The sequence below is a fragment of the Henckelia pumila genome, chromosome 3 (genome assembly GCF_033568475.1).
Source record: "Henckelia pumila isolate YLH828 chromosome 3, ASM3356847v2, whole genome shotgun sequence".
NCBI lineage: Eukaryota > Viridiplantae > Streptophyta > Magnoliopsida > Lamiales > Gesneriaceae > Henckelia > Henckelia pumila.
Window position 1 is genome coordinate 197,054,854 of NC_133122.1, and position 16,684 is coordinate 197,071,537.

Below are 16,684 nucleotides of genomic sequence, written 5' to 3' on the forward strand. Positions count from 1 at the left end.
TTGTCCTTTTAAGAATAAATAAAATATGATGTAAAATAATGATTAATGATTTGATTGATGCAAAAAAAATATTTAATAGATTGATAAATAGTATGAGAAAAGAACGAGAGATTGAATAAAATATATATATATATATATATATATATATATATATATATATTCTTTCAAGTGCCCACCTATCATGCCTATTACCATGCCCATCAATGATGTGACACTATTTTATTGGACCACATCTTTATCACATCCAATAGAATAGTGCCACATCATTGGTGGGCATAATAGTGGGCATGATAGGTGGACACTTGAAAAAAACTATATATATATATATTGTTGACTTTAAATCAGTGAGTTTTACAGTCTAACTTGGAAAACAAAGGCTTAAAGGTGTTACGGAGAAACAATCAATTGCAGGAAATATTGTATTATATTGTTCGACAAAATCATTCAATTTATGTAAATGTTTAACAGGAAAATTCTATTGTTTTAGAAAAAAAAGGAAAATTCTATTTTATAATGTATCACGTTAATTAAAATTTCCAATGTTTACTACATTTATAATTTCTTACCGATTAAAATTCATTTTGATACACAAACTATTGGTAAAATGTCAAATTGATACATGAACTATTGAAAATGGTTTAATTGGTACATAATCAACTTATAAAGTCAATTTTACCCTTCACCTACATTATTTTAAAGTCTAATATTTTTTTTAAAATTAAAATAAATACACAATTTATTTCTAAAAATTATTTTATTAATACAATTATAAACATAAATTTACATTTATTAAAATTTTATATTATAGAAAAAAAATCGTACTCATTGTAAGAATATTATTCTTTATATTAATCAAATTAAAAATTATATATATATATATATGTGTGTGTCTTTTATTTATAATCTATAAATTTTACGTTGAATATTTTTTCGTATAATGATATATATAATATTCTTTTTATTGTATAGTAATTAGTAAATATGAATTTATATTTACAATTGTGATTAATATAATAATTTAAAAGACAAAATATGTATATAGTTTAATTAATTAATTTAATAACAATATTCAATTTTAAAAAAATTTAAATAAAGGGAAAAATTAATTTTTGAGTTTGATTATATATCAATTAAATCATTTTTAATAGTTTATATATCAATTTAACATTTTATTAATAATTAATATACCAAAATAATTTTTACTAGTTTGTTGCTCATAACGCGGCAGCTGTACATTGATATATAAAGCCATCGTATTCGTACGTAGCTAGAAGATGTCCGTACTAACATGGTCCCACACGTGCAATAATCAAACCACCCGAATTTTGCCCCCCAATTCCCTGCGAGCCACCAATAATTGAAGAGAAAGATCATATCATATCATATCTTTGATTTATTGTTTGTGGGGAAAAAAAATTGATTACAAATTAGATTTATGAATTTCTTAAATCCAAATTATGATCTCCTCAATTTAATTAAAATCCAAAAATTTATCATTGTGTAATTTTGATTATACAAAAATGATTCTAGAAAAAAAATTAACACGATGGTGGTATTTCTCGTAGGTATTTTATCGAATTCGATGATCGATATAATAATAAGATAAGAACAGAACTCTCACATAGTCTAATTTTAATTTAGCTCTGTACATGAAATTATTCTACAGCCGACGGTGCTTACTTACATCACCAGAAAACTGGATGGCCAAACGGGAATTATCAACTTTTTTAAAAGAAAGTTAATAAGTAAACTAAAACCCACCGGCAAAGTTAGAGATTTATCGGCGGAGGAAGGTTCAGATCCAGATTGATGCCTTCTCCGGGCGGTGGCGTCAGGTCGAAGACGGCCGAAGATGAATCCGACTCGCTCTGGGTCCCGCCGCCCGGTCGCATTCGGTTCATAAGATCTGCGATTTCTTCGCGGGATTCTGGGCGAAGGCGGAGCATCGTGGTATTCTCCGCCGTGCCATGAGCTAAAAATCCAGCGGAAGTGACCAGAACTTCGGCCGGGTTTCTGAGCGGCGGCTGTCCAAGAGTGAGTTCCAAAGAGAAGGAATCGGCCGACTCGACGGTGCTGCTCTGGCTCTGACTCGGGCTCCTATTGTTCGGAGAATGATCGGTTTTCTTCACATCCGCCGGAGGAAAATTAGTTTTAGCCTTGTGACCTCGGAAGTCGCGGGCGGCTTTGTCGTACGCCCTTGCTGCTTCCTCCGCCGTGTCGAACGTACCGAGCCACACACGGGTTTTCTTCCCTGGATCCCTGATCTCCGCGGCGTATCTACCCCACGGCCTCTTCCTGACCCCACGAAAATGCAGTGCACCGCCGCAGCGCCGCCCCTCCGCCGCCATCACATGTAGAATAATTATGAATTTTAGTGCGGGTAGTTATTAGGAAGGCGGGGGACTGAATATATAGAGGGGGGGTGGGTTTGGGATTACGTTTGGTAGTGTGCTATTTTAATTTACGTGGGGGAGTGTGAACGAGTTTTCTATGTTGGGGGCTGCGTGACTGCTACAAAATTTACATGTTGCCTATGTCTATAGAAAATCACTCGGTTAATTCTTATAAAATAGTTTTAGGAGTTAATTTTAAAATATAAATTTTATATTTGATTTGACTAATGAAAAGCTATTGTTTTGTTTCCTAAATATATTAATTTTGATTTTAAATATGGCCGCATCGATCATTCTAACACAAATATATACTAGCGTCTCGTTGCACGCATTGCGCGTTAAAAAATTCGTTTTCTCATATTAAAAGTATATTTCAATTATTAAAATTGTCAAATAAAATAATTGTGCTGTGTATTAAATATAAAAATTAGGAGAAAAAAATAAAAAAAAATAGTTAAATTAAAAAATAAAAGAAATTCGTAAAATGTCTCACAAGACAGTAGACACTCCTATTTTTAAAATAGATAATCAGGGTTTTTTAAAATGATTGCACCTAGCTAATTACAGGCGTCATTAGGAAAATAAAACGAATTAAAGAAATACGATACATCAAACGCACAACATGATACTGTCACATTTGACACTACCTCCCAGGCCAACCGAGTCTTGAACTCAAGACCACAATTATAATCTTCTTAGAGTCTGTTTAGTTTGCATATTAATAATTTATGTATAACTTTTTTATCCAATTTTATGTTTTTTTATCATATTATTTATTTATCTACTAATTATTTATCTTACATCAATTAAATAATTAATTAATTATTTTATATCAATCAAATCATTGAATTTAAATTACTATATTACTATTTATAAATAATATTGTTCACATTTTTTTAATTATTAAAAAGACAAAATTGTAATTTTATCATTTTATCTAAAATTTAATCAATTAAATCAAACAAATTATAATTTATCAATGAAATCAAATAATATTTTAACTATTATTTTTTATTTATTTTTTATTATATTATATTATTTATCTCTGTATTATTTATCGTATCTACCAAACCAAACGATACCGTAGCATAATATTAGAAAAGAAGACACAACATAACAGTCAAATTCATAATTGATTGTCGTCATTATATTAAAAGTATTCCTATGATATTTATGCAAAACTATTTACAACCCATTTGATATTATATATATATATATATATATATATATATATATATATATATATATAAAAAGAGGAATTTTTAGCTGCCCAAACATGTTTTTCCACTTGGTCCGCGACCACTAAAACCCGTAGTGGATTTTAGTGATGCGAAAAAATAAACAAACAAAAACCACTAAAACCCACTATCGGGCTTTAGTGATCGCGAACCAAGTGAGAAAACATGGTTGAGTAGTTGAAAATTTATATATATATATATATATATATATATATAGTACATTAATGTGGTCTATTTTGGAAGTAATACTCTTGGGTTGGTTGTTTTTAATCTTTTCATCAATGAATTTAAATGATGGTTTTCAATTTTTTGATTTATTTGGATTGACAAAATGCCAAAGAATTTCAAGTATACTTCATATAGATTTCAAATACATTTAATATGGGTTTCATTTGAAATATTTCTCTCTCAAATCTATTGCTCCAGGTGCGCGCAATCTTATATTATTTATGTTACTAATTTTGGATGAAAGATGAAAATGTTATTTTAATTTTTAGAATCAATGGACATAGAAACATCTCAAATGCAAAATACTTGTACGATACAATTTTTTGTTGACTATGCATGTCACAAGGATTCGATTTTAAAATACGTATCAAACCATAAGGTAGATTAATAAATGAAAAAATAGATAAAATAATTCAGAATAGAAATCAGACTATATATTGGATTATGGCCATCCCATGCATCCATTGAAATTCCAGATTTCGGTGGAGCTCCAACTTCTAATGTTAATCAAACACGTAAAGTGTTTATCGGGCTTGACCAATTAATTAACTAGCATCAGTCGGCGTCACCAAGTAGCCAGTCCCATGATGTATAATTGTATACACATTTTAAAAATTAAATTAAATAATTAAATTCTACATGTACTCAATTATGCGTTTTCAAAGAACCAAACTCAATTCTTGTCAAAAAAAAAAAAAAAAGAGAAATAAAAGAACCAAACTAAATACAAAATATTATTCAGAGCACGTGATTTCAGTACAAACTTGAGTTTACATTATCACATACATTTATATCAAACGTGCGTCAACTATATATTTTCAAAATCTTGCCGATGTTTTCTAGAATATATTGAAGCTAAAAACATTTAAAGATTACGGTCGGTGCTTTAGAATGACTCAAGAATAGTTATACATGCTGGTCTCCGATTCTCCGTTCACAACTTTATTCTACGACTAGGATAATACAAAAGAATGTAACATCGTCGGATCGGGACAAAACTTCATTCTTGGCTCCCCACACTTTTCCACGATCTTCCAACGTTCTTTTCATCATATATATAATTGAGTGCTAGCGATCAGACTCATTCAAATTATTTTGAATAATTAATAACTTTGTCCGCTAATCCATCTTCTAGTGTTTGAGCCCAATTAATCGGACTTGAATAATTTTAAGCCAAATACGTATCATTATTACAATGACAAAAAAAAAAAGTTTTCAATATTATTTTTACAATTTGTTTCTGAATTCTTTTTCTTGTCCGATCTTCTAATAAAGTCGAGTTTGGATAAGCTCAAGCTGCATGTGATCTACTCACGGACGACTGAAGATTTGGGCCTTAATATAATTAGACCCTTTCAAAGGCCCAATATGTAAGATGGGCTCTCAGTCCAAATCACAAAACTAAATCGTCCCATATAATATTTCGTACTTCCAAATAAAAAAAATAGAAGCGACTCTTCTTTTTTTTTTTTAAAAAAAAAAACTAAATAAATAAATAAATAAAATCCACTATTTTCCATAGAAATGACTCTTTAAATACTGTGTATGTTTACGTTGCATCTATACACATCATTATATTATTAAAGTTGAAGGGCTTAGCATAAATAATTTTGTTAATATTGTTATTTTTATTTTTTATGACCTGGGAACCCACAATCACTATGTTTCGGTGCGTACGGGGTAAACCTTCGAACTAACTCTCAGGTAAACCACATCCAAGAAGGTGCTGGTAGAAGGAATTGAACTCCTAACCTCTTGTCAAGAGTTCACCTACTCCATTAACTTGAACATCCCTCTTGGGAGCACTGATTTTGTTATTTTGATATTTTTTTTTTATATATCATTTTTAAATTTCAACACTCCGTGTTATTATTTCAAGGGTAATGAATAGGAATGACAATGAGTCGGGTATGGGTAGGATATCGTGCCTACATCCTCATACCTATTTATTAAATCTATCCTCATACACATACATCGGATATTTAATTTCATCTCCGTCGGATATTTATTATTCAACTATGATTGACTATTAAAAACAAATCCCATCAAATCCATTATTTTTTTTTTTTTTTTTTTTGAGAAACATCAAATCCAAATTTGTTTTGTTTTTAAATCACCCCTTCCCCCATTCTCACACACCACCACCCCCAAATGAATACCAAGTCTCCTCTTTTGGTGTGTAGCTAATTATTATACTGAGTTGATTTGATGGTTTTCGTTGTTTGTCCATAGCTTATAGGGGACTTAATTTGGAAATATATTTAAATATAACTAATTTATAAGGCCAAGTGAGGAGAGGAGAATGGGTCTTGAGTCTTCCGCCACCATAAATGAGGAATGCTTTCACATACCTCACCAGTCAAAGTCAACTTTTTCAGACCTCTTATATTATGTGTCACCCTCCCCCACACGAAAAGGAAACTTCACAAATAAAAAATATCCACACCATAATCATAATCAACGGAGGGTACGATATGATATTTCTAGTACATTGTCTAGTTAAGATCATACAAAATTATATTTATCAATATACATCGTAGTGGACTGTGTAAATCAAGAAAAATACTCACTTCTATATGTGTTTCGAGATTTTTTTTTTTTTTTTTAGAGTAATAGAAAATATTGCATTCATTCGCGGAGCTATGTCCACACATTCGAGTGGTTCAAAATTTTTTACATTATAATTTTGGATAATTTTATATTAATTAGATCTATGATTAAAATAATACTCATAGAATAAGTTAAATTTTACTATTAATTAGATAATTATTTAAAATAATTAAAATACTTCAGACTTTAAATCCTAACTCGAATAAGTTAACGGTCCTTCCTCACTCATTGATTGCATTCTTAAGCCTTAAAAATCATCAATTAACACTAAAACGCGTCTATTACAATTTTTGTTTTTTGAATGATTTTTTCCACCCCATAATCTTCTTATGTCATGTATATACTATATAGTTTTTTTTTTACTGGAAAATAAAATTATAATAAAACGATTAATGTGTATTTAAAATTCGCTCATTTTAATGATCACGTTACATTAGTTATATGAAAATAATCTAATATCGTAAAGAATCAGGTAAGATTGACAATAGCATATACCAGATCAAGAAAACCAATCCTCATTTTCACTATGATAAACGACGAAATTATATTTCCAATCTCCTAACTTCTTTAGATGATATTATTTTATTACTTTTATAAATATTTTTTCAACAAATTGATTCTTTGTCTTAGGAGAGTATGTGGTCAAATAACAACAAAATTAAATTGTTTTATTGCATAGAAATTTGACCGAAATGAAGTTGAGTAACCATAACCTTTTAACCACTTTGGTTAAATTAATGAATAGACAAAAATATCTTTTATTATTTATAACTATCATCTTTCAATTTTATTTTTTAATTTAAAAATATAAAAAAAAATATTCATTATTTTTAGATGCAATATAAATTATTTATGCATGTGAATTTTCGTGTATGTGGATTACTAGTTCAAATAAAATTTTATGACTCACTGATTATACATTTTATTGATAAGAAAAAGTAATTTTTTTACCAAAACAATCGCCCAAATTATATTAAGTGACCAGCGAGTAGTAAATGTGCAATGTGCCAATCATTGAAAAAATCACCTTGGCTCTCGGACGAGCAAGCATACAATTTACTCGTTGACTACTCAACGGAGCTTCGTTCCAAGCTTTTTATATTGGATAGATTATAGATATATTACACTCTCCGTCAACAATATTTTCCTCCGGAAGAAGAGAACCCACCAAGAATCTGAATGATCTTGCTATCGTGATCGGTTCCATGGCGTATAATTTCAACACCAGTGTTAGGATGGACCCTCAGACGGCGGCGGAGAAGGCTGTGTCCGTCATTGGGTTCGGCTACGATCTGACTTCGGATATTCGGTTGACGGCGTGTAAAGCCGGCCCATCATCGTCCGGTCTGATTGAGATGGACCGGACCCGGAGGAAGGACTTGGTGGTGCCCGGCAACGTCGTCGTCCCGAACGTCCCCGCTTCTATCAAGTGCGACAAAGGCGAGCGCACCAGGTTTCACTCCGACGCACTCCCCTTTAATCAGGTTTGCTAGAAATTTTGTTTCTTTTTTTTTTTTTCAATTTAGATCACTTGGCGAGATGTTGTTTGAGTTTGGAAATCGGTTGTTTTGTAATTTGGTGGCGTTATCTTTTAATAATACTTGAATTATGGGGCAGGAGAATGCACAATCTTGCTATTAGTTTAGAAGGTGAATACCAGGGTCGACCATGAATTGGCCTTATATTTCTTGAAAAATTGCATATGAACTGTTTGTTGTGGTGAAAGCAAGATATGGATGGTGAACAAGATTGAAAATTCTCGCATAATTCGTGTTCGGCTTTTATTTTCTTTGCTTGTTTAATAGTCTCAGCAAATCCATCTTTCCGTGGGGGGTCTCTGCCTCGGAAGAATTGTGGCTCAAGTATGAAATTCAGTTCTTTGTTCATACAGAGAGAGTTGATTTGCAGTTTCCGAGCTGAAAGTCAACTCTCAGCAACTCTGAAATTCGAGTGGTTCAACAAAATGCTGATTGATTGGATTTTGCAATTAATCTAATCCATGTGATGCACCCTTTTTTTGACTATTTGGTTTTTTAGAGCTGACTTTTCTTAGAGATATCAGTCATTCTCAGTATTTGGTCATCAGGAAAGTGTTTAGCAGCATCCGAGTAGAACTATTCAACTATTACATTCTTGGTACAAACTAGCTAGCTAATTCAGCCGAGAGAGATTGCTTTGTTCTTGGTACATGACTCAGAAGTAGGATTTTAATCCAAAAATTTAAATTTTATTATTGAAAAACCATTTATTTCATCTGCACTTCTTACGTTAATAGGGTGGACATATTTTTAATGTTCGTTGGGAGCTTCCTATAAGCATAAAATTTTATAGAAGTTGCATGCTATCTTACTGAGATTATGACCTTCACAACTTTAAACCGCAAGTTTCAAGACCTTGATCAATTCAGAACATATATTTTCAGATGTCAGAGCAATTTAACCAGGAATTAGCTTTGTCTGGTAAAATACCCTCGGGTCTGTTCAATGCAATGTTTGGGTTTAAGGGCTGCTGGCAGAAGGACGCATCAACTGCAAAAATTCTCGCTTTTGATGGTTGGCTGATTAGCCTTTATACAATTGAGTTAGCGAAAACTCATATAATGCTCTCCGATCAAGTGAAAAAGGAAGTGCCACCTATATGGGATCCTGCTGCTCTTACTGAGTAAGATACTTAGCTCGAAGCTCATTTCATTTTGTGTGGCAAAATCCTGATAACAAAATCTCTTTATGGGTAACTAATCCACACTGCCTGTGATCTTCTGGTCAGTTTACAGTATGTGACAAATTTTCATAATATAAAACTGCGAAAATTTATTGGTTGCATTGTATGACAATGATAGATGCGCTGTGAATTCTATGTGAAAAGGGATGGATATAAGAATGCTACGGGATTTTGATGAACAATGAAAATTATGTCTTGTTTATTTTTGTATGCTAGTAACTGCTTATTCTCTTGAAACATTTCAACAACTTGATAAACATATAATAACTTTGTATGGACGTTATGATTTGACAGGTTTATTGATAAATATGGGACTCATGTTATTGTTGGGGTTAAAATGGGAGGGAAAGACGTTATTCATATCAAGCAGCTTCAAAATTCAAACCTTCAGACGACTGAAGTTCAAACATTGTTGAAGCAGTTAGCCGACGAAAGATTCTCTGAAGAAGGAAGTATGAACACGACACAAACCCCTGATATTTCATTAGGAAAGCCAAAGGTAATTGCAAGATACCATCATCACCTCATTACCACAGTTCAGTCCAATTTTTGATGGCCTTACAGAAGTTTGAATCAATTTTACGAACAAATATATAGTATTGCTAGCATACAAAAACACATTGGTATTCAAAAATATATTTTCTATGTTTGCTTGATAATTTCCATAAAATGACTCGAGGCATGGTTTGAATATCAAGGTGGCATGTGAAAAGCAACACATAAAAAAGATAAAAATTCTACATTTGAGTATAAGATACATGTTAAATGGGATCCTCGAGAACAATCTGGAATATACAAGACAAGATCTATCTCAGGTCTGCAAATTGTGCTGGTGGTTTAGGCTTATGTATAGGAATTTCGAGAAACTTGAAAAAAATTACTCCACTAGTTACTAATTTATTCTGCACGAAAATGTCTATGCTCGCAGTTTGAACAATCTGGGATCTGGGATCTTCAGCTACCATTTCCAAATACATTGAGACCACCTGCTGTTTCTCATTCAAAAAATGATGTAAGTCCTATATCAGCTTCTTATCTTACATCAAAATTTGCTTTCTTGCTATGAATTATCCAAATGTTTTATCGAGCAGGATCTGTTAAGTGTTCATGTCAGAAGGGGAGGTTTAGATCGTGGCCAAAGTCACAATGAGTGGCTCTCGACTGTATCACAGTCTCCTGATGTCATATCCATGTCCTTTGTGCCTATCGCGTCTCTTTTAAGCGGTGTTCCAGGCAGTGGGTTTTTAAGTCACGCGATTAATCTATACCTGCGTTGTAAGTTCTCACCATGATATAAAATGTTTTTACGCCGAGAGTTTCTCTTTCATATGTTGGTAGTGAAACCTGGAAATCACAAGTTAATTGGTGTCTTATGAGTTTAGTTTTGCGCAGATAAACCATCATTAGAGGAACTTGCTCAATTTTTTGAATATCAATTGCCTAGGCAATGGGCTCCAGTTTACAGTGATCTTCCTCTTGGACCTCGGCGCAGGAAAAAATCGTCTCCGTCTCTTCAATTAACATTATTGGGTCCTAAGCTATATGTGAATACTGTAAAGGTGAATTCTCATTTCTGATTTTTTTATGGACTAACTATTCATATATATTTCCATCAACGGTTCCTGACTAAAATCATGTGCAGGTTGATGCTGTCAATCGGCCAGTGACTGGAATTCGCTTGTATTTGGAAGGAAGGAGGAGCAATCACCTTGCTATCCATCTGCAGCATTTAACATCTCTTCCTCAGTCTCTTCACCTTTCACATGATTATAGCTATAAGCCAGTCGATGACTCAACACACCGAGCATATTATGAACCGGTCAAATGGAGCATCTTCTCACACATATGCACAGCTCCAGTCGAGCATCAAGGAGCACTCATAGATGACTCGGCTTCAATCGTGACAAAGGCCTGGTTTGAGGTCAAGAGTATTAGCATGAAAAAGGTTCTTTTCCTGAGGCTTGGATTCTCAATGGTGGCATCGGCTAAAATCCGCAGATCAGAATGGGATGGACCCACGAATTCGTCCAAGAAATCAGGATTGATCTCAATGTTGATGAGCACACCATTTAGCACTACTCTGAAGCCACCTGAGAAGCCAACAAAAGTGGATTTGAATTCCGCCGTTTATCCCGGAGGCCCGCCTTTACCTGCAAGAGCTCCCACAATGTCACAATTTGTAGACACAAAAGAAATGGTGAGAGGACCGGAAGATCTGCCGGGGTATTGGGTCGTCAGCGGCGCAAAGCTATGTGTTGAAGGAGGGATGATAAGGATCAAGGTGAAGTATTCTCTGCTCACTATATTGTCGGATGAATCTTTGTTGATGTGAAGCAAAAGAGAAGTATATGGGAACTAAGTTGGTGGTGCATGTTTTTGTACATGGTATGCATGCATATTATATGAATAAATATTATGAAAAATAGAGAACTATATTTAATACCAAATTTATTTTGTGTATGATTGTTTAAATTGTAAATTCGTTTTCTAATGCAGTTTTATTGTAATCGTACATGGTTAATGTAATTTCCTATGCCAAGTGCAATCTTCCTAAAATTCATCTATTATCAATACAAAGTACAATTATATGGTATATGACAAAAATTTTAATGAAAAAGTTTATATAAAAAATTTACCAAATGCAAAAAATAATTAAGGAAAAATCTATTTTACATGTATGTAAGGGTGTGTAACACATGCATGTTCGTATATAAATATACCTATGTCACTAAAAAAAGAAAAAAAAATATGAATGTGTGAGAAATATTCTCTTTGTCCGACGTTCGCTATATGAATATTTTTGACATAAAAAAATAATTTATTATCACTAATGATTCAATTAAATGATCCGTCCATATAATTTACCGATGATTTTGTATCACATGAATTTTTTTAAAAATTAAAAACTTTTCAAAATTTAATTAACAAGCATATATTGAAAAACAGTTTATTGCACCAAACCCTATGTGAAATATTGAAAATGAACACTTATTCCTTGTGAAATTTTAATAGGCATCTCAACCCTTAATCTTTTGTAATAATTGTACGTTTAACCCTTGTCACGACGATTTTGTTAAACATGCGTTGTTTTTGCGCCAAAATAACCATTTTTTTATATTATTAGGATTATGATACGAAAATGAACTTTTATTATTGTAATAATTTTCATATCAACTCATATACATCATTCATGTCAAAATAAATAATTTTTATTCACAAATACGCGTGATATATTTGAGTAAATATGAAAAATATTACAATAAAAGGACATTTTCGTACTATAAACATAATATTGTATCATACACCTAATATTGTCAAAAAAATGTTGATTAGGCGATGTAACAACGCGTGCTCAATAACTCATTGAGTCAAGGGTTAAACGTGCAATTATACGTGCTCAATAACTCATTGAGGCACCGGTTAAACGTGCAACTATTACAAAAGGTTAAGGTCTACTGTATAGATAATTTTGTAATTTTAATTGCACTTTGTAATCAAATTTGTAATCTCATTTGTAAATATATAAATTTCCTAAAATTTAACAGATAAAAAGTGTATATTTTCAATATTTCAGTGGGGTGTTTAATACAATAAACTCATTTTTTACAAAAAAAAAATACCACTATAAGTTGAAATTAGACCGGTATAAAAAAAAAAAAAAAAAAAGGTTGTTTATATACAATGAATGAATCAAGTCATAAAACCGGAATCTAGAAAGTTCGAGATCCTTCAGACGTAATATACAGATCCATCTCCCACCTTTTGTTCGATTTCTCTGAAATTAGTTCTTAGATTTGTGAGATTCTTTTAACATTATTAAACATCAGAGTTTTGGAGGGGAAAATAAGAAAGTTTTGGTTTGCGATGGGTGTGGATTACTATAAGATTTTACAGGTGGACAGGAATGCAACCGATGATGATTTGAAGAAATCTTATCGAAAGCTAGCGATGAAGTGGCATCCCGACAAGAATCCTAACAATAAGAAGGCAGCCGAGGCTAAATTCAAAGAAATTTCTGAAGCATATGAGGTATGATTTCATTTCATGAATGTCGGAATTCCTCGCTTCTTTATCAAAATTATCTTGATTCATTACAGCATATGTTTTCGCATACTGATCTCGATGTTCAATTTCGGTTTGGTTTTATATTGGGGTTGATCACGGATATTCAAATTTTGCATGTAGAGAGGTACTGAAAGGGTTTCGGGATTGAGATTAATTTGGTTGTTGCATCGTATAAATATCAGTGAATCGCAAATCATTCCTGTTGCGTGCATAGATGATAGATCCGTGGGTTCCTTCTGGAATATGTACTTTCTTTTTTGGTTGTTGATACGCTTAACTAATTTAATTACTTGTAAAGATCCCGTGTTTTTTTACGATTATCTTAAAGCTTCAAGTTTATCATCAAGATTATATTTTTTTCTTCAGGTTCTCAGTGATTCCCAGAAGAGGCAAGTTTATGATCAGTATGGGGAAGAAGGCCTGAAAGGCCAAATGCCGCCTCCTGATGCTGCTGGATATGGTGGTGCAACGTTTTTTCAACAGGACCCGAATATGTTTAGATTCAATCCTAGGAATGCCAATGACATTTTTGCAGAGTTTTTTGGCTCTTCAAGTCCATTTGGTGGCATGGGAAGTGTTAATGGAATGAGGGGTGGTCCGAGGTTTTCTAGTTCCCTGTTCGGGGACAACATGTTTAGTTCATTCGGAGGAGACAGCAGACCAATGAGCTCAGGTCCAAGAAAGGATCCCCCAATTGAGCAGACATTGGCTTGCAGCTTAGAAGAGCTGTACAAAGGATCTACGAGAAAAATGAAAATCTCTCGAGAGATAGCTGATGCCAGTGGGTATGTTCTTGTCTATTTCTTGCTTCTGCTTCCAGCTTCCCAGTATGTCATGTTATGTCATTGTTTACATTTTTTTTCCTTTTTACACCGACGTTGTGGGTCTGTAACTTCAAGTCACGTCTTATCTTTATTTATCATAATAAAATGAATCGAAGCACCAGAGTCAAGGGCGAAGCACAGTGAATTCCAAGATAAGTTTGTAGAAACTCTGGCCTTCTTCCAAATATAATCAGTAAAAGAAAGAGGACAAACAACGGAAGCACAATGAAACAGTAAAGTTTTACAGAGCAATGACCAAATTCCTTGTAGAGAAGAAGATGGTCCTAAGAGCAGGGGAAAATATCCTAACTGACTCTTTTTTTCTTTACCTTAGCAGTGCTAGTGACCACTTACAGTTACTACTAAATTCTTCGTTGTGAACTCTCTTATTTATCCCCTTGCATGGGCACCCTATATTTTCTCAGACCTTCAATATAGCTGGCTTTTAAATACCTCTGTTTTGGCCCAATCCACTAGATCTCCCAAGCCCGAGCCATAACAAATTACTATTTTGTAACATGTTGGTTGGAAGAAACGTGCTTTAAATAATATCTGCCTTCAAGCAGGATAGAGAGTACGTTGCAAACCTGTTGGTCATGCATTGAGCTTTGTCCCGACATAGCAAATTATGAACATAGGAGGTGAAACTAGTAGATTTGATAGCAACCACAATGTTTGATGTCTCGAAAATCATTTTAGTCGTTAGTGTACTGTCAGGCGATGTTAATATGGTGGTCATAAAGAAACATTTTCTGCAAGCTTTCGTTCAGTCATTGCACTACTTCGTAACATCAGATAACAGCGGCACTCCCGTAATTGGTGTAGTGGATGTGGGCGGACTTTGTTCCTATAGATGCCTAAGTTTGAATCTATTGTCAAAGCGAAAAAAGCCCCACCTCCAATGAATGTTTTTTTTTTTTTGAAAAACAACTCAGATAACATCAGTAATAACTCAAGCTCTTGCCTTGGAATTTTTGACAAGTCAGTTACAAGCCCATGCTTTCCATGAATTGCCATAAACTCTATCTGACAGCATGTAAAAATCAGCACATCTTTAATTGTTTTTCGCATATCACCATAGCTATTTTTTTTCATTCCATCCTCGTTGATATCCTGAATAGTTATTTCTCTCTTTGAGCAGGAAGACTTTACCAGTGCAAGAGATTCTGACCATTGACATTAAACCTGGCTGGAAGAAGGGAACAAAGATCACATTTCCAGAGAAAGGAAACGAACAACCAAATGTCATTCCGTCAGATTTAGTATTCATAATAGATGAAAACCCACACAGATTGTTCACTAGAGACGGTAACGACCTGGTCACGACACTGAAAATATCGCTTGCAGAAGCATTAACAGGATACGCTGTTCACTTAACAACATTGGACGGTAGGAACTTGACCATACCCATTAACAGTGTGATCCATCCAAGTTATGAAGAGGTGGTGCCTCGTGAAGGAATGCCAATTCCTAAAGAACCAACAAAAAGGGGTAATCTGAGGATCAAATTCAACATAAAGTTTCCGTCTAGGTTGACAGCCGAACAGAAATCTGGAATCAAGAAACTACTGGCGCCTTGATTCGCCGAGGTTTTTTTTTTTTTTTTTTGGCACACGGCGTGATCTACTTCTTGTATTTTCTTCTGTCTCTGCTAGCTGTTGCACCCTATAGACCCTGATTATATTTTGTAGATAGAGAGCATAAAAGCCAAGGAATTTACCTTGTGCTCAGAGCAATATAGTGCCACACGTACTAAGTATATACTTTCAACTTTCAAGTTTTGGAATCTGAAAAATGCGATATCGCTTCATTGAACGAAGATCTGTGGTACAAATTAAAATTTCATGGAGTTTTATTTGAAAAATGAGGTGATGTTTGATCTCGACTTTTTAATATAACTACATGTATTATAAAGTGTAGGTGTATTCAACGTTTAAATAGACTTATTAATGGCTATGAAATTCATTAAATGCAAACATAAATACAACTAGAAAATGTAACATATTAAACTAGAATAAACAATAGTCTTCCATACCGGAAAATTTTATTTTATTGTTTTGAATGAAAATATTTTATCAACCACTTGAAATATCAATTGAACCTTATATTTATGATAATTCTATTACTTTTTTTAATGTTTAAATGAAAATAAGTAAAATTATGATAAAAGTTGAAAACGTTTTTTATGCTGATTTATCTTAAATTTGCACCAACTTTGCATAAATTTGAAAAAAACTTGAATAGTTCGTACTAATTTCGCCCAAACTTAAAAAACTTGAATTTGATTGATCCCACAGTTTTCAAGTGAAATTAAAACTTTTAACTCTCAGAAGCCTCTCCATCCCTCCCTTTTCTTTCAAAAGACGCATATTTATATACATATTAGTTAATTCTCTTTTCTCCTAAACAGAGTTTTATTTTATTTTTTTTCCCCGAGATTCAGTCACTACAAATATTTTCTAAATTGTCGATTAACTCGATTTAGTTCAACCTATCTTAATAATATTACCCCAATAAAAAATCAATAAAAGATTTAACAACTCATGATATTCATGTCAACCATATAATATTAATTATGCTTATGTGTTGAAATGTGAACCTTTGA

At 33.0% G+C, this 16,684-nt stretch overlaps 3 protein-coding genes across 3 annotated transcripts; 2 read left to right on the forward strand and 1 right to left on the reverse strand.

Moving 5' to 3' along the window:
* Nucleotides 1-1,568: 1,568 nt before the first annotated feature.
* Nucleotides 1,569-2,424, reverse strand: LOC140891683 (ethylene-responsive transcription factor 11-like). Its single transcript, XM_073300286.1, has one exon. The coding sequence runs from the start codon at nt 2,346-2,348 to the stop codon at nt 1,770-1,772; it is 579 nt and encodes a 192-aa protein (XP_073156387.1). The 5' UTR covers nt 2,349-2,424; the 3' UTR covers nt 1,569-1,769.
* A 5,057-nt stretch (nt 2,425-7,481) lies between these two features.
* LOC140887062 (MACPF domain-containing protein NSL1) lies at nt 7,482-11,746 on the forward strand. The gene is made up of 7 exons (XM_073294082.1): nt 7,482-7,953; nt 8,892-9,130; nt 9,485-9,689; nt 10,119-10,202; nt 10,282-10,465; nt 10,583-10,749; nt 10,833-11,746. Exons 1-7 carry the CDS (start codon nt 7,675-7,677, stop codon nt 11,520-11,522), a joined length of 1,848 nt encoding a protein of 615 aa, XP_073150183.1. The 5' UTR covers nt 7,482-7,674; the 3' UTR covers nt 11,523-11,746.
* A 1,189-nt stretch (nt 11,747-12,935) lies between these two features.
* LOC140886989 (uncharacterized) lies at nt 12,936-15,904 on the forward strand. Its single transcript, XM_073293964.1, has 3 exons — nt 12,936-13,219; nt 13,622-14,040; nt 15,221-15,904. Exons 1-3 carry the CDS (start codon nt 13,055-13,057, stop codon nt 15,657-15,659), a joined length of 1,023 nt encoding a protein of 340 aa, XP_073150065.1. The 5' UTR covers nt 12,936-13,054; the 3' UTR covers nt 15,660-15,904.
* The last annotated feature ends 780 nt before the right edge of the window (nt 15,905-16,684 follow it).

Coding starts and splice junctions, on each gene's coding strand:
- LOC140891683 (XM_073300286.1), bottom strand. CDS start 2,348: ATGGCGGCGGAGGGGCGGCGCTGCGGCGGTGCACTGCATTTTCGTGGG.
- LOC140887062 (XM_073294082.1), top strand. CDS start 7,675: ATGGCGTATAATTTCAACACCAGTGTTAGGATGGACCCTCAGACGGCG. Junction 7,954..8,891: donor ACGCACTCCCCTTTAATCAG/GTTTGCTAGAAA, acceptor ATATATTTTCAG/ATGTCAGAGCAATTTAACCA. Junction 9,690..10,118: donor TTTCATTAGGAAAGCCAAAG/GTAATTGCAAGA, acceptor CTATGCTCGCAG/TTTGAACAATCTGGGATCTG.
- LOC140886989 (XM_073293964.1), top strand. CDS start 13,055: ATGGGTGTGGATTACTATAAGATTTTACAGGTGGACAGGAATGCAACC. Junction 13,220..13,621: donor AAATTTCTGAAGCATATGAG/GTATGATTTCAT, acceptor TTTTTTCTTCAG/GTTCTCAGTGATTCCCAGAA. Junction 14,041..15,220: donor GAGATAGCTGATGCCAGTGG/GTATGTTCTTGT, acceptor CTCTTTGAGCAG/GAAGACTTTACCAGTGCAAG.